This window comes from Serinus canaria, chromosome 4, assembly GCF_022539315.1.
Source record: "Serinus canaria isolate serCan28SL12 chromosome 4, serCan2020, whole genome shotgun sequence".
Classification (NCBI taxonomy): domain Eukaryota; kingdom Metazoa; phylum Chordata; class Aves; order Passeriformes; family Fringillidae; genus Serinus; species Serinus canaria.
Window position 1 is genome coordinate 23,839,732 of NC_066317.1, and position 23,254 is coordinate 23,862,985.

The 23,254-nt window shown below is 41.4% G+C and overlaps 1 protein-coding gene across 3 annotated transcripts in view; it reads left to right on the forward strand.

Annotated features, from left to right (window-relative positions):
* The window catches only part of TET2 (tet methylcytosine dioxygenase 2), a 72,581-nt gene that overhangs the window by 39,591 nt on the left and 9,736 nt on the right, over nt 1-23,254 (forward strand). For all 3 annotated transcript variants that reach the window (XM_050973311.1, XM_030238907.2, XM_030238908.2), the window contains exons 2-7: nt 8,866-12,244; nt 14,444-14,534; nt 18,054-18,147; nt 19,250-19,458; nt 20,262-20,412; nt 22,544-22,633. In XM_050973311.1, the coding sequence (XP_050829268.1) occupies nt 8,911-12,244; nt 14,444-14,534; nt 18,054-18,147; nt 19,250-19,458; nt 20,262-20,412; nt 22,544-22,633 (3,969 nt within the window). In that variant the 5' untranslated portion in view covers nt 8,866-8,910. The remainder of the gene's footprint in view (nt 1-8,865; nt 12,245-14,443; nt 14,535-18,053; nt 18,148-19,249; nt 19,459-20,261; nt 20,413-22,543; nt 22,634-23,254) is intronic.

Sequence of the window (23,254 nt, forward strand, 5' to 3'; positions counted from 1 at the left end):
GGTACGGCAGCACCAGCTCACATTTTGTTTCTCTCCCAGAGTTTTGCTTTTATCAGGATTAGACCTCAACTGTTCTTAGGTTGTCAGCTGGCTCTGGTCATCAAAACCACCTTGTCTTCCATCTCTGGTACATTTGGAGAGGTAACTAACTGTTTTCTCAGATCTGGATTTCAGCCCAATAATCCATGCCATTGTTCTATGTAGATTGCAATAGCCCACATGAAAGCTGCTCCTGAAGACCACACACAAATGCAGAAAAGCTGAATGGCAACCATAGCTCCAGGGAGCATCTTCTCATAGACCTCTAAAAATGCATTAGATTCTTATCTTCTGTGGTGCCTCAGCAACAGTGGAAGTCAGAAAAGATGTTTGCGCAAGTAGCTCAAAGACTTGAGCTTACTGAAAGGTTTTAAGGAAACTTTTTCTATAAAGCTCTGCTAGGAGTAACAAGTCTATTCTGCTGATTTCAGTGTGATTTATACAATGAGGGAATAAAACTGCTTAGTTACTGAGGTGAAAGTCAAGGTAATTCATACAGGTTTTTGGAGCATTATACAGATACATGTTATGGCTGCTCGTATATCAAGCATCTGAATTTGGAGAAAATCTAGCAGAGTGTAGCATGTGCATAATGTCTCCAGAGAACAGACTGTGGATTTGCTATGTGACCTCCATGCATTTGGTCAGGGAACAAATGGTATGGATATAGATCCACCCAGGGAGGAGACAGGATGTCATGAACTGGGTTGTTTATTCTGTCTAAGAGGGGAGCATTAATGATAGTCTTCAGTTACATAGGGAGAAGGAAGCCATAGCACAGAAGGAAAAAAACCTGCTCTGCATGTCTGTGGCAGATGGGATGAGCTGATCTAAGGTTATGTTTTAAATGGTAGAAGCTTTCTAATAAGTTAGATTATTATTGCATGTAACTTGTGTGTTATTATGCAACCCTCATCATCAGAGACTTTTGAAAACAGGTTGGAGTGGACTGATACAGGTCTGGCTGGTGTTGCCTGAAGCCAAGGAACAGGGCACTGACAAACCTATTTTTCCCATATGTTTATGAGCAATTGGTCTGGTTTGTAAGTCGCGAAAGGCACAAATTGGGATGAATAAAATTAAATCACAGGTGGAATGAAAACACATTTTGAAATTAAATCATGCAACAATTAAAACAGTGTAAGATGTTTCCAAAACAAGTACCCTTGTTTTGGCTCAACTCCTCCAGCTCCACTGTGTGCAAGTGAAGCCCCAGCAGGACATGCAGGGGCAGGCAGCATCTCTCATAGGGACATAGGGCATCTCATGGCTCACTGGCCCTGGCAGGGATCCCCAGAACCTGCCCCTTGGCTTTATCAGCACACACATGGCACACTCTAGTGTGGGAGCTGCCTCTTTGGCTGCCTCTCATTTCTCAAAACACAGCAGCCAAAAGTTGAGTTCACTACAACATCCCAGCCTAGGTGTGGCAGAGCCATGAGAAAAACAGAGGAAGAATGTGCAGAGGGGTGTAAAGGCTACTGTAGTGAGGCCACTAAAAGGGCTGAAAGCTCTGCTTTACCATCTGGACAGTAGCAGTAGCACCAGCCAGAGTACACCTTGGAGCCATCAACATTCTCGTTGCATTCTCCCCACTCTCCTCAGTATGATCTTCAACTTTTAAAAAGAAATTTAAGAAAACTGAATTTTGTAAAAAAATTCTGTTTTCAACAGAACTGTGAGACCAACAGGTTTTCCTACTTGAAGTTCAAAGGATAATGGAAGCCAGAGCTGTGTAAATAGGTTTTCTGAGGACACTGCAGCCCACAAGGTTTTATTGTCTTCTATCAGTTCTTCCGCTCATACATCTATTTTCTAATGTTACTGACACAACACAATGAAACCTTGAAATTTTTAGCTTGCCAGTTCTTCTTTTTTTCCATCCAGTGGTTTTTCACTCTGCCAAAAGCTGTGATGAAATCATCATGGATAAATGACCTTTGACTGGTGCTAGGAAGTCATCAACCCAAGAAATCCGTGCTATATCCAGGTCTGAAGCCAAATGGACAAAGATCACAGAAAGTGGAAGATAATGATGACAGTGACCTCTTGGTAACCCTCCTTAAACAGCAGGTTGATAACATCAAGTGTGCCTTGAGGAGCGGTTCAGCCACCAACGCTTGCTTATCCTGGCATGCTCACAAGAGGCTGCTCTGCAGAGCTTGGCCAGAACAGCAAGAGAAGTCAGCTGTTGCTCTCAGGGAGCTGATTTTAATCAGCAGCCTATATCACCATTGCCATTTGACACATGGAGTAGCTGAAGTACTGAGAGGAAAATCATCCCTCAGATAACATCCTTTCTCCAGACATCAGAAACGGGTCAAAGCACCAGTTGTGCACCTGATTAACACTGCTCAACACACCTAGCCTAGCATAATGGACTGAGATGAAGAAAAAGAGACTGTTCTGTTTTCCAACCCAAACATCTCTGCCAGCGTTTCATTCACAGGCACTGTGGAATTACTGAATTGTCCTGTGTGGGTCACAATTTGAAATAAGTTTGCTGGCCCAGACTTCACAGAGAATTTTCTCATTATGCAAAAGCATCTCATTCTACACACACTTACTTGAGCACCCCTGAGATTTAAGGCTATAACTCTTTCTGTCAGATACAAAGATTCTCAAAAAACCAGCAAAGATGAGAGGATGCTTTAGTTCAGCCTCCCTGTATTTGTTAAAGACATCTAATAGTCAGGGTGGTGCTCAAGAAATTGAGCAATAGCGTTCTTAGAGTATGTTGGCATCCCAGCACCCAAGGTAGTACCAAAAAGCTAACCTGGGGAACACTGCAGCTCTGTGGAATGGCCTGTCCATACAAACCACCTGGATCCACCACACTCCAAACCTAAACTAAGGAAAAGAGCTCATAACTGGCAAGAACTGACAGAGATGCCAACCTCACCTTGAATGATCTGGTTATTGCAACGGGAACGTCCTTTTGTTTCTTAAATTCAATCTGGTTCTAAAGTTTGACCTTTAGGGAGACATTTCTTATCTGGTCATACCATAGCGGAATTTAAAGCAACTACTTTAGGAGCTGTGGTGTTTTCCTAGAAGTGCTACATAGTACAATTAGGTACAAAGTTTGTATGGAACACAAATCACAAAAAATGGGAACTGGAGAGCTGTAGGATACAACATTTTAATTTATGTTTACTCATATTTTATAATCCTGAATTCATTTCCTTTGCATGATTGGGTTTTTTCCATCCATATTGTAAAGGCATTTAATTTTTACTTCCCTTGATTTTATGCAGTTGTTAGAATAGTACAATTTTTCACATCTGGGTAGAAATTACACAGTACCCAGTCTTGTTGATGGTTATGTAATGTAGCAAGTGGAAATCACCATTTAGCTTTACTATCATGCCCTCTGTATTAAGGTGAAAAATCAAATTGATTCAAGTGCCTTTGAAATTAGATCATTGTATCACTGAAATGCAGGAGCTGGTGTCAGTCAATTGAGGGGGGTTTAGGACTGGTTGATTTTAAAAATGCATGAATTTTGAAGCATCTGGCTTGGAGAAGATTTAATGAATTATTAATCCTCATATGTCACAAATCCCATGCTCTTCATTCCTGTATGTCTGCTTATATGTATATTCACTAGTCACCATTTTCTCTGTAAATTGAGGATAAATTGGCTATAAATTAGGTAACAAGTTTTATCCATCCCACATTTTCTTTTGTTTGACACAGATTATCATAGATGTAAATGCCAGAGAAGACAATTATATTCATGTAATATGACCTTCTGCAGAATACAGTCACAGTGTCATTGAGGAGCTTCAAGATTAACCCCTTAACTGCTCTTTAAAGCTACAATAAAAAAGCAACATGCATATTTTAGGAAAAAATACAGCTTTAACTAAAAAACTTCAAGGGACAGACAAAGCATGGCATCCTTATCCAAGCTTTTTCCAAAGTATTGCTAATGCCCTAAATAAATAAACGATCCAAATGAAGAGACAGTTGAATATAGTGCAAAAGGACTCTATTGTAAGCCATAGAGCTCAGCTAACAACAGAATGTCCTTGTCCTTCTGGGGCTTCCTTTACATCTGCCTTGAAGTTTCACTGTGTTTTCCTCCACCATCACATATGCAGTGGGGCAGCACAGCAGCACTGCTGGTAAGGAGCAGAGCAAATCCTTAGGAGATGTTGTGGGGTTTTGAGCCTCAGTTCACCTTAGGTATGAATGCAATCTCTCAAACCTGTTGTGGTCTTGTCTGTCCTCTAAGTTTCCATGTGTGGTTTCTCTCTGTATAAACTACAGTACCTTCAGTGCAAAAACATATAAGAAATCCTTGAACTATACCACATGTGTTCAACTTTTTATCCCAGCAATAATGGAAATGTCTTATTAATAAGGAGCTTCGATGTGTCACCCCTTTGCCATCTGAGTTCACTGCACGTCTTTTCTCCTCTAGGGACACTGGCAGTTGCTTACAGGTGTTAACCGAGGGCACAGCTGCAGCAACTGGTCTTGAGCTAGGCCAGGGAATCATATCCCATAATATCAAATCCTGGTGTTAAGCATCATTGTAACTGCTTACACATCTTGTTCCAATGTTAAAGAAGAGAAAGCTTTGTCATAGGGTTAATCAGAAACAATTTTGCAGAAATGCAAGTCCAGAAGGTTTCAGGTTTTAGAACAGAAATTGAACTTTCTGACGATGTCATGCATGAGTGCCCTTACCTAAGTAATAACCACTCATGCCTCTTCTCAAATTTTCATTTGTTAGTGAAATAGGGAAAAACCCAAACCCCTAACTTCAGGAGCTTTTTCACATGTTGGAAGTTCAGTATTTAGAACTCTTTGCCAGATACATGAGCTTCAGAGGAGAGATGCAACTGCACAACAGCACATAAGGATACGCAGTCACAAGTGAAGCCACCTACTGTACACAGACAAGAGAAGCAGGAGAGTGTAAGCAAAAAGCACAACTTACCAAACTGGAGTTTGGCAAGGCATATGGGCAAATTCACCTCCTGCTGAGAAAGTGCTAGAGGGGTTTCTTGTCTGGGAGCAATTTAGACCTCTGTGTCATCTGGCAGTGGCAGAAGGGTGCCAGCAGGATGGAGGCTGTGGCAACACCCCAGGAACAACCCAGAGAGCCATCAACAAGCTTCTGGGTATCTGACTTCTGTTTTCCCAAGTCTCATACCAATAATCAGTTCAGCACAAGTCAGCTGAGGCTTTGATCTGAGGATGTGTATTTCTGTTGGGGAAAAAAAAACTCAGGGGAGATAAATGTCTATCTCGGCTAACTCTAAAGGGGGAAAAAACCCATCTGACATCCCACCTTTTGGTCCTTTTGGGTCTGTGAGTGCTCTACCACAGCTAATTCCCCACCTACTTTTTCTCCTGGGAATCTTGCCCAGTTTTGCAGACGACTGTGCTCCCCTGCAGTGGGTGTATTTATTCATTCATTCACTGAGCTGCTTTGCATTCACAAACTCCCCAGATACAGGTGCTATAGAAAATAAGCTATGAACCAACAACAAAAAAATCTCAGGCTCTCATTCAGTGCCTAGTTTCCAGTTTGTGCCCTATGTGCAGCAAGAAATAAATGTACTTACATCGATTGCATCTGAAAAAAGTCAAACAGTGGTAGTTTGAATTCTATCTTGAATGAATATTGGTGGGATGAGATGCTGATCCATTTGCACAGTAATGTGCTATATTTAAGTCATGCATCGTGGCATCTTCAAAGAGGCCAGTCATAATTATGATGGATTAGACTGCAGAGTCAGTCCTAGATGCAGTAATTGTTTCACAGATGCTGATGATGTGACTTGAATTTTTAATGAATTATAGCTGAAGAAAAATATGTGGAGCTTCTAAATGGTCTGGATAAAATACAGCTATGGGAAAGACTAAAAAGACTAACTGCTGCACTTGGGGGAAGGTAGATTTACTTTGAGAGGTAGAAAGTTCACCCCACAATGATTGTAAGGACAACCACAAAGACTTTTTAAGGTGCAAGCAAGTAGGAGTACTACTTCATAGTTCCCAGTTAAAACCAGTAATAAAGACATTTATTTTTTGCCAGTTTGACAATACCAATTACATTATTTTACATTTGCTGTGTAGTTGGTTGAGGAAGATTTTTACTCAGGTGGGACTTGAGGTTAATGAATAACTTAAGTGTAGACAGTGAGAGAAAGAAGTATAATGCAAAGTTACCCCAATCCTAGATGCATTTCAAAGAATGCAAATCTGGCACTTCCAATGCATGAATTAACTTTGTATTTTGAAGAACCAAATGATTTTCATGTTTTTTTCAATGTCTAACACCAGTCCCTTTTACACTGAAAGTGGTCAGAATTTGGGGGAATATACCATGAGATCTTTGAGAATGCCATGAACAGTAATTCATCTCACAAGATAACCTTGAGGATTTTGAGAACAGCATCTATCTAAGACTCTTTTCTGACCACAGATGTGCTCCTTTGAGGGGTTTGCAAGCTACGTTTAAAGAAGTCATGGAGCCCCCACTTCTAAAGAAAATGGTGGGTTTATCTGATAGATAGTAAGGAGTTGAGAAGAAAGATTGCCTGGGAATTCCCAGAAGGAATTTGGTTGCAACCCACAAGGTACACCAGAAAAAAAGCCACAAGGCAGATTTTGGGGCCAGACAAAGTTTCTCGCAGCTTAGTCACACAGACTAAAACTTTTCTTAAAGAAATAAATCTTTTAGAAGCAGCTTGACAGCATGGTATTAATCACTATGGTGCTCTTTATTTCATTTCATACTCACAAAATGCAGCAGCCTATACACTCATGTCTGTGGTTCACCTGCAGTTTTTAGGAATGAAAGGTGTGGAGGCAAAGTCTGGCTTCCAAATTAATCTGGCATTTTATTTTTGAGACACTCTGGGAGCATCGTTCTGCTGCCTGGCCTAGAATGACACATCAGAGGACTCCTTTTCACACAGCTTTCTGCTAAGCATGGAACATCATCTCGCTGGGAAAGCTGCAAAGGCTAATGTCTTGTGATACTATAAAGCTAGGGTAGGAAATACCTCTAGAAGGGAATAAACCTACACTACCATATTAAAAAAACCCAGGCAAGACTGACAAGAATACTTTTCCATCTTCCTGTTCTTAGCTTTCCCTGCAAAAATTCTTTTTTAAAGTATCATTACTTGCAGCGAGAACTTCTCTACTTCTGTCATTAAAAATACCCATTAACTGAGTAAAGGAAGAAAAAAAAACAAACTTCAGGAGGTCAAAAGTAAAATTAAAAACAAGTCTGGCATTTGGAGGAAAGGAATACAAGTTATCATATAGGTGCTTGCTGGTGAAAGTGTGCATTTGAATTGTCCTGCTACTGAAATCAAAGCTGCAAGCAGAAAGAATTCTGCTGGATGCAATGTATTTAATGAATTAATATTACTTATAAAAGCATTTTAGAATCACATTACTAAACTAAGGCAATAATGTACTGAAAACTATATAAATTACATTTAAATAACATTTAAATTTACATTTTAATAACATTAAAATATTAATGTAGGATAAATACATAAGCAGAGCAACCATGATAGGAGAATTTTTTCAGTATAATAGTTCTTTCTGTGTAGTGGCAATACCAGCCACATGTCATGCTTCTCCTGACTCTGCAGTACAAGCAGAGCTGACCTGGTAATGGAGAACCTTTCAGATTCTCCTTTATGCAAACCAAAAATAAAAGCTTCAGAACAGACATGCATATATCCAAATTTTCTCTGTGCAACTTCAAATCTGTAAGACTCACTGTCAGTCTGCCTTCTGTCATTTGTAACTGGCTGAGAACCATAAACCAACAAAGAATAAATTACGAGCAGAGTCAAACAAGGGCTTTATCTATGTTAACTGGGTCTGTGAATTCTGGGAAGATGCATGTGAACAGGATTAGCTTGTCATTGTATGGAATTTGCTTACTGTACATTGTCAGTACTTTTATCCAGCTAAAAACTTCACTTTGTAACTAAAGAGTATATGAGAAAATGGGATTTCCCATTCCAACAAAGAAGAAAAAATCCTAACTCCACAGCTGCAGAGCTCAATTCAAAACCCAAAGCATGGTTTAAGCCATGCTTGATGTCTATATGTAAATTTGAAAGGATATTGATACCTGAAAAAAAGCATTTCCATCAAACCTTTCCAAAATCACTCTATTTCTTTCAACTTTACTGATCTGCTGATGAACTGTTAGAGTTCCTGTGGACAGCAGTCAAGTATGGCTTTGTCTTGTGTATTGTGCCACTTGCGAGGTCTTCAGGAATGCCACTTTTAAAAGACCTTCTCTGACAGCTCAGGACAGAAAAAAAAAAAGTTTTCCCCTCTAATTGGAAATTTGGTGGTAATACTCCTTCAAGTCAGACAAAAGAGGTCTGGCACACTTGATCAAATTACAGGATTAGCACCAAGTTTGGGAACCACAGTTTCCACATGACTTTCTGCCTTACCAAGGGCAAAATGTGATGACAGAGGAGTCTATGCAAATCATTCAAAAGCAGAGAATACTTTTTGCACCACTGTGAGAGATTTCTTCTGGTAAAATATCTTCTTGTGTGTCAAATGGGGGTAAGGAAGTCACTCTGTATTTTTATTCTCTTTTTATCTTGAAGAACAAACCTTTTAGAAAAAGGGAGACTTGGGGATGCAAGAAGCACTAGGATAGTGAAACCCCTCTTGGGTGTGCTTGCAGGCTCATGCTGTGTGTGGGAGCTGGCCAGGGCAAGGGGTGCTTGAGTGCTGCAGGAATTGCCAGTTACTGGCTGTCCTTCAATGGAAACTAAAACTGACAGATTCTCTCCTGTTTCTTTTCTCTTTCAGATACGTTCAGAGGGTAGCCTTGTGGATGGCCTCAGAGCAGGCCAGATGGAACAGGACAGAACCAACCATGTTGACGGCAATAGATTGAGTCCATTTCTAATACCACAGTCTTCTCACGTCTGCCAGGCAGAGCATTCTGCAGTGAAGCTACAGAACGGGAGTCCAGCAACAGAGAGGTCTGAAGTGGAAGTAAATGGAGACCATAAGCCACTCTTCAATAAAAGCAACTTTGGAGTGCCCCACCCGAAGGGAAGTCCAAACAATCGTGTTAGCCCAGACCTTTTACAAGAAAAGAAAGTATATTCCAAATATATGCAAAATGGTGGGATCAAACGCACTTTCAGTGAGCCCTCTCTGTATGGACTTCATGAGAGCAAAAAAGTGAAACAAGATAAAGAGATAAATGGAGAAAAAGCTGAGCCAGAGGACAATAGTGAAAAACCAAGTGTCTCCAATTCTTACAGTGAGAAGAAATCTGAGAGTTTTAAAAGACAAGAAAATGAAGCTTCAGATTTGATACTGTCTACAAGATACAACAGCGTTGGTTCAGAAAACCCTCATGACCTTCTGATTCAGAATGAGCAGGAGCAGGAAAATATTCATTGCCATAACAGGGACATTGTCTTACTACTTAAGAACAAGGCAGTGCCAATGCCTAATGGTGCTACAGTTTCTGCCTCTTCCATGGAAAGCATGCATGGTGAACTCCTGGAGAAAACACTGTCTCAATATTATCCAGAACAGGTTTCCATAGCAATGCAGAAGAACACATCTCATATCAATGCCATTACCAGTCAGGCTACTAATGAGTTGTCCTATGAGACAACACATTCATCCCATACCTCAGGGAAGATCACTTCCCCACAGACCTCAAACTCTGAGCTGCCTCAAGTGCCAGCTGTAGTGGTTACTGAGGTCTACAACACAAAAGACTCCAGTAAACCACCTGTATTGCCAGGTAGCTGTTCACTTCAGAAACCAGATCTACAGCTACAGCAACAGATTCCAGGCTTTGATACTCACCAGTTACCTGTAGGAAACAGTAATATTCATGGAAGCATAGGGCAGATTCCTAACCAAGACCTCTCTCTAAGTTCCAGCAGTAACCTGCAAGCTCAGAGCACTACTCTGGAAAGGCACTCTGAGCAAGCAGAAAATAATGGTGCTTTCTTTACACAGAACTCAACTTTTCACAAAGATTCCTCCACTGCTCCTGCTCCAGAAATGAATAGTGCACTGTCTGCCGCGGTGCGAGAAGGACACCACTCCTATGACAGCAGGTGTGATGAAACTCTTCCTGGGGAGATAAAAAATGAAGGGCAACAGGAGGGACCAATGTCAGAAAGTCCTAGCCTCAGCCAACAACAATTTCAACCTCAGCAGAGCCTTCTGCAACAGGCACAAATGTCACAAGATGTCAGTGAAAGCAACCTGCAAGCTGCTGTGGCCGCCTCAATTCCGCAGCGCCCCGAAGGAGAGATGCTGGCATCAGAATCTCCCCTCCAAAACCTGCACGCACACAGAAGTGAGGGTGAGCTGCAACAACACTATCAGCATTTCTCAGGACAGAGAGAACCTGAGACTCGTGACAAAGAAAAGGACCAAGTGAAAGAGCCTGTACAACAGGCTCAACATTATTCAAAACCAGCCTGGATAGAACTGGTTTCCACCCAGTTCCGCCAGGGAGAGCCTCCCCAGAAGCCCAGCGAAGCATTATTGCGGTCAATTCTTCAGTACCAGGCAAGCACAGCCCAAACAGTTTATACAAAACAGTATGCTGGAAGTCCTGACTCATTAAAGGGGCCTTCAGGACAGGCCCAGAGCCAGAAGATAATGCAACAGGAACAATTTCCTCTGCTGTACAAAAGCGAGAGCTCCCAGCTGCAGCCGCATCCCCCAGCTGACCAGCAGCTGCCGTTCCAGAAACACTCACCACAGCCACAGCTCACAAAGGTGGATTCCCTTCTCAAGTCCAAAGTGCAGCAACACCCTTCACAGCAGCTCCATTTCCAGCCAAGATCAGAACAAGCTGAACAGCCTTTAGGGGCCCCCTTGAAACAGCAGCACTTGAATCCCCAGCCAGGAGAAAACGGGCAATTCCTGCATTCACACATCTTGCAACAGATGCTGCAAAAACAGGCACATCCAGTGCAACTGCCATGCAGTCCACAGCAAACCCCAAACCAGCAGCAGGCTCCACAAATGAAAACTAAAGGCCTGTCCCAAGCCGTACCCCACCCCCAAAGCAATGCTGAGCAGCCTTTAGACAGGACATCCTTCAATCAACTTAAAGCAGATGAATGTTTCCAAACTGGGAGTAAGTACACTAAATCAGCTGCATTCCCACTGCCTAACCCTCAGCTAGGCCTGGAGCAGGTACAGACCATGAACAACAAAGCTCCCCTTTACACTCAGAAGGCAAATGCCAGTCTCCAGCACCCTTGCCCAAACAACAGACACCTGATTTCCGAGAAGAAAGGGAACGCTGCAAATATGGAACACTTTGGAGCCAACAAAATGCAGGACTTGCAGCACGTGCAGTATTTTTCAAATAACTTGACCGCAAAGCAAGATGTGAATCATTGTTTTCAAGAACAAGATCAACAGACACAACAAGCCTCAGTTCCGCAGTTGCCACCCCTCCAGCCCTCACAGGGCTATGGTGCTAGTCTGAACCAAGACCTCCCGAGCAAACAAACTCCACAGATCCCTCAGCAGTACTTACCACATGGCCAAACTGCCCCCCACGCCCAAGACCAGAGAGGCTGTCATTTGCAGTCCCAGACCCCTAAGGATTTTCAAAAACATGCTGCTCTGAGGTGGCATCTTTTGCAAAAACAGGAGCAACAAGCATACCAGCAACCCAAAACTGAGATTGGTCCCAGTGCAGCACGCAAGCCTATAAAAATTGAGGCTGGCACAAAGTCTAATGTCTGCATGCGCCCATCAGCTGGACAGCTGGAAAACAAAATGTGGAAAAAAACAATTAAACAAGAGAATCAGCACTTTGGCTGTGAGAACATGCAACAAAAGAGCATCATTGAGACAATGGAGCAGCAGCTAAAACAGATACAGGTCAAATCACTGTTTGATCATAAGACTTTTACTCTCAAATCACCCAAACATGTGAAGGTTGAAACAGCAGGCCCTATTACCATCCTCTCACGAAATACCAGTGCTGCAGATTTTGACACTCAAACCCCAATCTTAGATCAGCAAGCAAACTTGTCTGCTGAGAAAACCCCGACCAAAAGAACAGCTGGAACTGTTCTCAATAATTTTTTAGACTCACCTTCCAAGTTATTGGATACGCCTGTAAAAAATTTATTGGACACACCTGCCAAAACCCAGTATGATTTCCCATCTTGCAGCTGTGTTGGTAAGTGCTGAGATGTACTAAAAACGTAATAGTTCACAGGAAGGAAATGAGCCTTCAAGTTGGGATCACAGGGTTAGCTGGATGTTTTTGCTGGAAGATTTTTTGGGGGTTTTAAAAGAACAGTAATTAGTGAAGACTTATAAAACTGGGATTTTACACTTTTATGCCTACTCCACTTACCAACCCTACACAAGGCCCCTTTCTCATTATTTTGTAAAGCAATTACCTATTTGATTTTTCAGTCAGAATGCTTGTGGCTTCAGATCCATTCTCCTTGAGCAGCAGACACGTAACAACATACTGATAAAAAAATAGGCCATAACTTTATGACTTAATTTATTTGTCAAAGTTAGATACAGCTTTTAAAAAAACTATCCTGGTCCAAAACTTTAGAGCCTTATGGCCATTTTTTGCTCTAACAGCGAAATTGTTGAAGTTTCCCTTAGTAAAGCCTAAGAAAAAACAGATGTCAGATTATTCCTCACTTGTTGCAAGAGTTTATCCTCCTTTTCAGGCATTTGTCTACTGTAAGGCTAAAGAAATCCACAGTTTCATAGAGATGCCACACAAGCAGCACCAAAAATAGCAGTGGGGAGACCCTTGTTGTTGCTTGATGGCAAACCCTGTCTCCAAGAGCTGGAAAAATAGAGCAGAGGGAAGCAGAGTGACAGGCATGGTCCCCTAGCCCAAGCTTTCATACAGTACTGACACTGCACATAGCCAAGTGTAACAGGCACTTTCAGACTCTACAGCATAAACTATTCAGGCTGAGACAAAAGGTTCAGCACCAAAAATGAGAAGAAGAAAATAAAAATTTTTGTTATAGTTTCAGTTACTAGGATTTTATATCAATTATAAAAAAGGAAAGTTGAATCAATGCTCCTCCATAATGCAAAATGGATTTTTTTACCTTTTTGAATGTTGGGGCTGTGTCTCAGAGATTATATGTGGGAGCAAAACCAGGAAATAGTGTATTTCTAGAGCTCCCAGGAAGAACTCTGCAAGCCAGTTCCTTGCTCTTCCTTGTTTGATAAGAAACAACCTTCAAAAGATTTTTTTTTCAAAAACACAGTTGTAATTTTTTGGGGTTTTTTAATATTGTTTCTTCCATATAGTTAGCACAAGTTTTTTGGGCACTTATTTCCTTATCCTCACTTTTTTTTTTTTTTATACTGAAAACACAAAGCAAACTTAAGAACTTATCCTCCATTTACATTTTTATTCTTCAGTCCTAGCAGACAGTAGGAGATATAAGGGCATGAAACTCTCTCTGGAGAACCCAGTGCCACAGCATAATCTATAGGTTTATTGCTCTTTCTTATCAATATTGTCCTTAAGAAGATTCAATTAAGCCATTCCCACTGACACGTTCATATTTATACCATGCCTTCATCGTGCTTCCAGAGGCTGGCTGTCAAGAGCAGCACCACCCATCCAGCCTGTGGAGTTAGCATGGCAGAAAGCATCAAGTCAGCATTCAGACATCAGCCAGCACAGCACCACCATCTCCTGAACCCAGGCAGGGCCTGGCCATTTCTCTCACACAGCTGGAGCCTGCTTCCTGGTATCAAACCAACACACAGCATGTATTGTGGCTGCTGATACGGTCCTACCTACACACAGAAAACTGAGGCCACATTCTTGGCATACAAGGGTTTTTACCAGGCCTTGAGCATGATTTTTTTCAGCAAATTTGGTGGGGGGGGGTTCATTTCACAGTCTTTCCGTGGGTGGCAAGAATTCTCTGTGTAACCTTAGTGGCCAGTTTTTCAAGCTGTAAGTTCCTGTGCTGTAAAAAACAAGTACAATACAGCTCCCTAACATCAATATTTACCACTGTTATCCCATTTATCCTCCTTTCTATATACTGGGAGAGGAGGAAATGGGAGAAGGAGAAACAATTGTTCCCTGATAACAGGAAAATGCCAATTTGAATGTCAGTGTAGAGCCTGAGATGTGGAATAAGTGTTTGTGCTAGGGAAAGGCATATAGTCCCTATCGCAGCTGTTTGCAGGATTAGCCATTGCTTTGCATGTTTAGTACAAGCTGTGTGGGCAAATACCTCAGACATAAGTGCTGGAAAACTGACCCCAGCCCATACAGCAGTCTTCTAACAAGCTAGAGGTAAGCTTTGCAATGTGACATTTTACATGAAAGAATTAAGCTTCAAAGTAATAACCTTTATTTTGTTTTAAACAGAGCAAATTATTGAAAAAGATGAAGGTCCCTTCTATACCCATCTAGGAGCCGGTCCTAATGTGGCAGCTATTAGAGAAATCATGGAAGAAAGGTAATTAGTGCAAAGGCACAGAGCAGATTAACTTTTATCCTTTTGTGGATGTCAGAATTTTTCCAGCTTTTGCACATAAAGAAATAAACAAGTGCAAATCAAGTAATTACTTGTAGCCTCAGCTACTCCAGTGTTGCCAACATTACGCGCCCTGCTATTCAGCAGAGAGTCACAATATTTGACAGGGCTAATAGTCTGCTGGCTGGCACGGGCTGGGCCCTGGCAGACAGATGCCAGCAAACCCAAGCCGGAACAAGTTCTCACCAGCCTGCCAAGCAAGGCGGCTGGCAGGGGCTGCAAAGGCAGCCATGGAGCTGGTGTTCCCTCTGGCTAGGAAAATGCCAGCGGAGAAGGGGGATGAAGAGCAGAATACCAAATTTCAGCATTAGTTTCCCCACACAAAATTACTAAATGTCTACATCTCATTCATTCATGTCCAGAGGAGTGCCACAAAATTACTGGATGGGATTTCAGCTCAAGAATCGATAAGTAGTGTTGTGAGAAAACATTCCCCTGCCTTGGAGTATTGCACAAACCCAAGTCTTATCTTGATTATGGACAATCCCCTCTCATCATGTTGCATCCTGTGGTGTATTTATTACATCAATGCTAACCAAACCAGGAATTTTTAAAGGCACAGAAAAGATATATAATATGTGCTGTTTAAAAATATGAGTAAGCACAAACCCCACCAGCCTATCTAAGATACACAAATTAAAAGCTGTCACAGAAGTGACTTCTGCACTGTGAATTCTGCATTACTTGTAGCCAATAATGACCAGATTTTTAGAGGTATCTGGGAATTCAGCTCCTCCTGAACATAAAGGAAAAGAAAAACTATTCAGTTAAGTCAGACACAGATGAGAATTTGGTTTGTTAGTACCTTAAAAATCTGGACTCCAGAACAGCAGTGAAGCTCCAGCTAGTTGCAGAACCAAAAGCAAGTGGGCATTATTGCAGTGCTGGGTCTGAGCTAAGGAGCACCATTTCTTAGCAAGGTCTGTTAGCTTGTGTTCATCACTGCACAGCCATGGGGCACTTGTAGCCTATTACACCCTTCAGATTAAATCCTAAGGTGCTTTCTCTTTCTTAGCACCTCTTTCCCTGTGACTCTTGTGCGTGTCTTGCCCCAGTAATTTTCAGCTTTGGGAGCAGCTCAAGTGAATGTAAACTACATAAATCAGCTTCCTTCTGGGAAGGGAGAGTGGGCACTGATTCTCTGAAGAAATTCTTTACCATCTGTTATCTCTAGAGCTCTCATCACCTGGTTCTTTAGTATTTACAAATAATAAATAAAAGAGGAAAGTCTTTCGTGTTGTAATGTCAATTATAGAGATGAATTTTTTTCTGTTTTTTTACATTGGAAAGTAATTTTTCATTCTTAATATTGACCTAGCCTTTTTCCTTTTCTTCTGTGAATTTCATTTAATTTCATGTTGGTAGAAGGAAATTAGGAGATATCATAAGTAATGTGCAACTAATCAGCCAGGTTCAGGAGAGTATAGCAGCAGCCACTTGAGCAATGGCTAGTGTTCAACTGTATGGTATGAACGATTAAATTCTCTGACTGAAGAACTCCAGAACTCATTAGTTAATTTTGTAACTCTAAGTAAAAAAAACCCCAAACCCTTCACTATAACCCCAAACCCTTCGCTGTAAAGATACTCAAGCACACATGTTCGGTTGGTGACATTAATCACAACTCAAGCACTTTTAACCTGGCTTCCCATGCATATGGATAGACTGTTAAGGTATCAGCACTGCTAAAGAAGCCAGGATTTGGATTTAGACTTACAATATTTTAGTTATACCAGAACTAATTTCTTGCAGAATCCATAGCGGATACAGACATTTTACCTCTTCCTTCTCCCAATTCCTACTTTATGCTCATTGAGATTTGCTCTAGTTTTAAAGCCAATCAGCTTTGGCCTGAAAGCAAGCGTGACAAACATCAGGCACTAATTCCTTTCTGACAGTTGAAAAAACTTGGGAGGAAGTCCATTTAATTTCCAGTGTGTAATGTACAACATATTTCTACAGAGGTATCCACACAATTGTCCTGCAATCCAGATTAGAAAACTGACAGAAAATGTTAAGATTTAAAAATGTTTTTTTGAATGTGGTTAATTAAAGAAACAAATAAATACTAATATCCAAGCCTATGCAGGAAAAAGTGACCTAACAGTTGCCTGCAGAACATGTGTAGTACAACTTCATTTTGTTTGTATAATTTCCTGTGACACTGAAACTTCACAACGAGATCACATCTAAAAATAAGAATTTTTCCTTTCCTTTACACAACAAAAATTTAAAACCAGATACTGACCCTTAAATATGTCACCAAGATTTTAGTGCCAAAATAAGAGGAAAAAGGGTCAAAAGTCCTTAAGGCATCACTAAATGGTAGCATAACAGGAATATACCTTGATTACTCTGTCGGTAAAGGCAAAGAATAAGAAGACTGATTTAGTCAGTCCCCACACTTGACTTTTAAAAGTTAACAGCAGTGAGAGCGGCAGAATTCCAGAGATGGTGATGGAAGTGCAGTTTGCCCAGTGCCCAGGGAGCAGCCAAGTGGCCAGGGTGGCTCAGTCTGTAACACGGCGGCCACTGCAGGTTCTGCCCCAGCCTCCCCTGAGCCCTGGTGTGCTCCTGGGCTCAGCAGGTGGGCAATCCCAGAGAAATGCCTGGCACTGGCTCAACACATCCAGCACTTTTTATTGAGTCAAGATATCCTTCATGTGGCATTTACCACATATCTCCACCTGGAAAGTGGGTCCTCTTTGCTCTGGCAACAGCGCTGCTTGCATGTGGAGCTATAGCCTGCCTTGAGAGCCTTATCCCCTTGTTGAAATACTTCAGCAAGAGCTGAGCTTGCCCACCTTGCCTGCAAAAAGGCACACAAATTGTGCTATTTGAGGGCACCTTGTGAGCCTATCTGGAGTACAGAAGTTGAGTAGAAGTAAATAAGTAACAATTTATGAGAGGATTATAAAGTTGAAAAAAATAGATATGAAGCAAATTAATCTTGACTTAACTGATTCACACTAAGCCAGAAACTGATTCACTCTAAGCACAGAAAATTAATAAAGTGACTGTTTCATGCCAGCTGTTCCATGACAATTTAATTATGTACATTTTGCAGAAACAACTTCAACCCAGAAATTAAAATAAAATATAAAATTCTTGACCAAAAGAAGGAGACTTCTTTTTTTAAAAAAAAATCACTTTTCAAAATGTCATCTATAACAAATGCTCTAAAGAAATGGCTAAAATATTTGGTAATATTAATCTGATACTGATAATTTTTAGCCATCTGAGATGTATTAAAGACATTTGCCTCTCTTAATATATCATTCCACTGCTGTAATAAAATCATTAAGACACATTGCACATCTTTCCCTGTAATTCATAGTGTTTATTTTTCTAAGATAAGACTGGCAAATGTACTCCATCTTTTCAGTGTTCACACAGAACCACATGAATCTGCTTACTGTACATATTTTTGTTTTGTTTAAGATTTGGACAGAAGGGTAAAGCTATAAGGATTGAGAGGGTTGTCTACACTGGGAAAGAAGGCAAAAGTTCTCAAGGATGTCCAATTGCTAAATGGGTAAGTCATGTAAACAAATTAATCTAGTTTGGTATGATGGTTCATGTAGCTGACACAGTGACATGTCCTGTTAACTGACACTAGGAAACTTCAAATAGCTCAGCAGCAGCAGTAATATGGGGTGCCTGTAGCCTGCTCCCACCCTTCTCTCACTCCATTGACTTGTTGCATGGAGAATAGCAAGAATAAAATTTAATTCAAAGGTATGAAAACCTAAGAAGAAGAGCATATTTGCTTAAAGTTTTGCACCACCTGACATTTTCATTGCGGTTTAATTTTAGCCTACAAATAAGTCTAGTAAATGCACCGCTGTTATGTCTTTAAAATACCCTCCCAGTTTGAGAGAGGTGTTAGGACATCCTCTTAGCAAACACTGTCTTACTTTGGAACAAATTACTGAGTGGTTGGGATTGCTGGGGAAAGACAGCATGAGAAAAAACTAATGCATTATAGTTTTTATGCATGCCAGACTGCACCCTTTTTAGGAAAAGCTTCTCAGTGCTTATGCTACTGGAAGGACACTATTGTTTAAAAAACATCTGCTGCTGTCCTCCCAACACTGTAATGTTTGTATGTAATAAGAGGAGGTCACAAAACTGTGAGGCTGGTTATGAGTAGAGATGCTTAAGTTTGGAAGGGAAGGGGAGAGAGCTCCCATGTCCAGTTATTTAGTCCCTTCCTTATTGCCTGCCTTTGCCTGCATGCTTCCTGCCCTAAGACAGGTATCCACTACCCAGCTCTGTGCAGGGAGATACCCCACTGCTCACTTCCTCTTGCTCACCAATCAGTTGGGCCACACTCCTAACACAGATTCAGCAGAAGAATCCTGCTTTTACAAACCTGGTTTCCACCACCACAGCTTTCCATGCCATCAGTCAACCTCTTATAGTCAGCTTCATTAAACACAAAGGGTAGCCCTGCCATATCACAGTGAGGAAAACAGACTGAACTGCCAGAAGCAGACTGAACTGCCAGGAGGATACAAGTAGAAGTAAGCTCCCAGACTCACAGTAATGCTGAGGTTTCCTACTCTCTTGCTCTTCCCATTAAGAATGGCATCGTTTGTGTTGGGGCTCTGGGGTGTGTGTTGCTGTACATGCAGGTAGTCCGCAGAAGCAGTCAGGAGGAGAAGCTGCTCTGCCTGGTGCGCGAGCGAGCAGGACACACGTGTGAGACGGCCGTCATCGTCATTCTCATCCTGGTCTGGGAGGGAATCCCAACCAGCCTGGCCGACAAGCTCTACTCGGAGCTCACCGACACCCTGAGGAAGTATGGCACGCTCACCAACCGGCGCTGCGCCCTGAACGAAGAGTAAGTGGAGCAAGGGCTGTGCTCACCAAACCTGCAGCTCCATCTTCAGACCCAGCACCTCCACTCATGCTGATACCCTGAAACACCTACAACCTTCCCAGCTGTTTCATGCGGTTTGAAAACCCACAAACTATGCAGGAAACTCAAAGTAAACACTCTTATAAATAGGGAAAAACATTTTCTCAAAGTTGTGAAGCATCTCAATATATTTAAAAGAAGAGCTCTCACCAGGGGCCAGGATAGCTGATACCTTAACACTGAAATAAAAGCTGGATGCACTAAGTCATACTTGTGTAAGCTGATACAAACTAGCCTCAATCTAAAGAAATTGCACTGTATGTCTTTCCTATGCCTTCTGAGAGACAAGAACATTTAGACCAAAATTACCACAACGATCACTGTATGTTACTTTAGCTTCATGGGTAGAGTCATATTTCAGGAATTATTGCTTAGCCCCTGTCAGAGGGCTCTGACATCCTGCAGGGCTGTCAGCACAAACCCCTGAAGCACAATGAATATCAGTACCTAACAAGGCACCACACATACCCTCACCCAAGCAAAGCCATGTTTCTCACACAAGTGTAGAACCCCCAAAGACCCTGCTTTGTAAGCATGAAATTATTCACTCTGATAAATTCTGTTATGATGTGTGTGTCTCCCTCTTGCATTTCTTCATTATTTACTGGTGGAAGATTATCCACACCGCTGACTCCCTGGAGCACTGGCAGAACGCTAATGGCCACTGTCAGAGCACCACAGGGGGACCCGCCTGCTGCTAACAGCTGTGTTCTCTTATCTTTTAGACGGACTTGTGCATGCCAAGGGCTGGACCCTGAAACTTGTGGTGCTTCATTTTCCTTTGGTTGCTCCTGGAGCATGTACTACAATGGTTGTAAGTTTGCCAGAAGCAAGATTCCAAGAAAGTTTAAGCTGATGGGGGATGACCCAAAAGAGGTTGGTGTCCATTTCTGAAATGAGCTTCATTTGCAAAGAATTGTTTTCTGTCGCTCTGTAAATAGAGATACAGCACAAGAGAGCAGGGCCCGAGGCCTCCCTGAGTGCTGTACATGTAGGGTAATTAAATAACTGCCAGTCAAAACCAATTGATTCCAGTCACTGAGCCAACTGAATCGACTGTCCAAATTCTGACAGCTGGTAAAAGCCCTGAGACTTGAAACCATGTTTGCAGGCTTTCACAATTAGAGGAGAAGGCATGGCCTGAATAATTCTGGCTGTATTAGGCCTGCAATTGAGCATTCCCCAGTGGCACAATGGAAGGTTTACCAGCTAATGGCATATAACATTGCAACTGGGAACCAGAGCAGACTGGTTCAATGGAGACAAACATGATGAAACTCTGAGAGATGACAATAGGAAGAGGATAGGAAGACTCATTCTACATACAGTCCTGCCTCACTGAATGTTTCCAGACCAGACTCTGTGTTACAACAAACTGGAGAATGTTTAAAACGAGCCAGAGTAATAAACATTGACCTTAGCCTGGACACAAGATACCCTGAAGTTATGACTGCAGTGACTCCTGGACATCTCCAGCAAGTCATGTGAAGCTCCAGTGGCCCAGTCTGCTTTCTGGCAAGGATGTGCAGATGTAGTCCCTTGCCTGTGTACTGGCATGCTAGTTTCACTGTATGTCTTACACAAATCCAAGCATTACTCTCTCATACTCAGAGAGACAGATAATTCCACATCCTACAGCCTGTGCTGAAAAGAGTGCACTGTTCAGAATATCATCATAACTAACATACAGGTTTTCCTGCCCACTGCTCTTCTACAGCACCAAGAACTACAGAATAGCTCTCCTCCATACATGCTGTGGCACAAAGCCTTCTTTATCAAAGCCTGCAGTCCTAAACTACCCACATTTCTAAGATGGATACCTGGCCAGAGCTCACCAGGGCACTCTCCCAACTTACATTGTTGGATTTACTTCCTATGGAAGCCAGATTTATGCAGGAAAGAGGGCTTTACCCTCCAGTCCTGGTCCCAAAGTTAGGGGCAGCTAAAGCATGCATCCAGACCAGGGGCTGGGTTCCATAGCACAGACACAGTTTACAGGCAGCACAAACAGAATCCTCACCAATAAAAAGTAGAAGAAGACTAACAAATGCTAACCTACAGGCCATACAAAACCTCCACATTCTGGCAGCAGGCACAAGGTCACAGCAAGATATTTTTTAACACTTTCATGTCAAACCAAACTAGGATATTGTCCCTTAGTAGGGAACACAAAGTTTAAACACACCAAATGCATTTCTCTCTGAAACCTGTTTTTCTTCCAGCTCTTCACATCTTCCTTAAATACAAAACTCCAGATGCCACCATTCTGTATGCAGTTAAGATTAAAGACGTGATAAACCTCTCACAAGTGAGGTTTTGAATTTGGGATTCTCATCCTTAGATGATGGGGAACAACTCTGGAGTATTTTATTAGATTATTTTTTTTAAATGCTTTATTTTGACAGTGTGCAATTTAGAGAAAAAAAGGAAGTGTGGTCATTCCCACCTCCAAATCACCAATTACTAGACACACCCATTCATTGCTTAACGATTGGAAACTTTTTGAAGGCTGCAATATTTAAATATTTTTAAATTTCTGCATATAAAATATTTCAGTATTTCAAAGTGTTGTCATTGCAATATGCAAAATCCTTAAATTAGCCATATTTACTTGGATTATTCTGATGTTATTTCTTTCAAGCTTTCTGAAGAGTATTATTTTCCCACAACTCCAAAAAGGAAAATAATGAGGATTATCACACTTAGATCTAAAATATATCCACGTTGAAGAATGGGATTTTTCTTAATACAAAACAAATTAGGAGTATAGTAGATGATGTTCTATTGCAGGTTTTCCACTACACTGCTATAACTGCTCCACTCCTTTAAAGGCCTTGGAAATGAAATTAAAAGGGGATTCACAACAGTCACTGTCTAAACACCAGTGGTACTGGTTTATGCCTTTACAAAACTGTCAGTGTAAACACAACTGTGTAAAGACCTCAACTTGTTGGATCCCAGATGTACAGTATGGAAATGTCACTAAACCCTGTTTCATCTCTAACAGGAAGAAAAACTAGAATCCCATTTGCAGAATCTGTCAACCCTGATGGCACCTACCTATAAGAAGCTTGCACCCGATGCATATAACAACCAGGTATGATGGGGAAAAAAAGGAATATGAGCAGTCATGGCAATAGCTTGATTTTTAACATACTTCCTAGTGCTTCAGCCTTGCACCAAACCATCATATACATTTCATGCTAACATTTCATTGATATCAGCATGAAGACAAATAGAAATGAAAAGTTTCACTTAAAATGCTCTCACAAGTAAAACTAGCAAGATTTGGTCTACTAATCTGAATTAATCTTTTCAGCTACATTAACACGATAAAATTATTTCACTCTTCAGCTCCAAAATATAAATTTCTTGATTTATAGCATGAATTACCATCCAAACCAACAAAGCTGCCATGTACATGGCATGAAATTGGCAGCAGTTTGCACTCAAGTCCTGAAGCCATAGTTTCAGTTCTGCTCTCTCAAGCAGCAGATGAATTTAGTTTTCACCAAAACAGCCTTTATAAACATGCTTTTAAAATGAAGTTCTATATTTTAATACACTCAGTCCTGTGTATGCACTCAAGTGGCTGCACCAGCCTTCTTGCATGAGGGGATCTGTTCTCAGACACCTTCAGAGCTCTGAAGAACTTCCCACTGAGGCTGTGTCCCATCTACATTTCATTACAAAATGTCTTTCAGATAGTTATACCAAA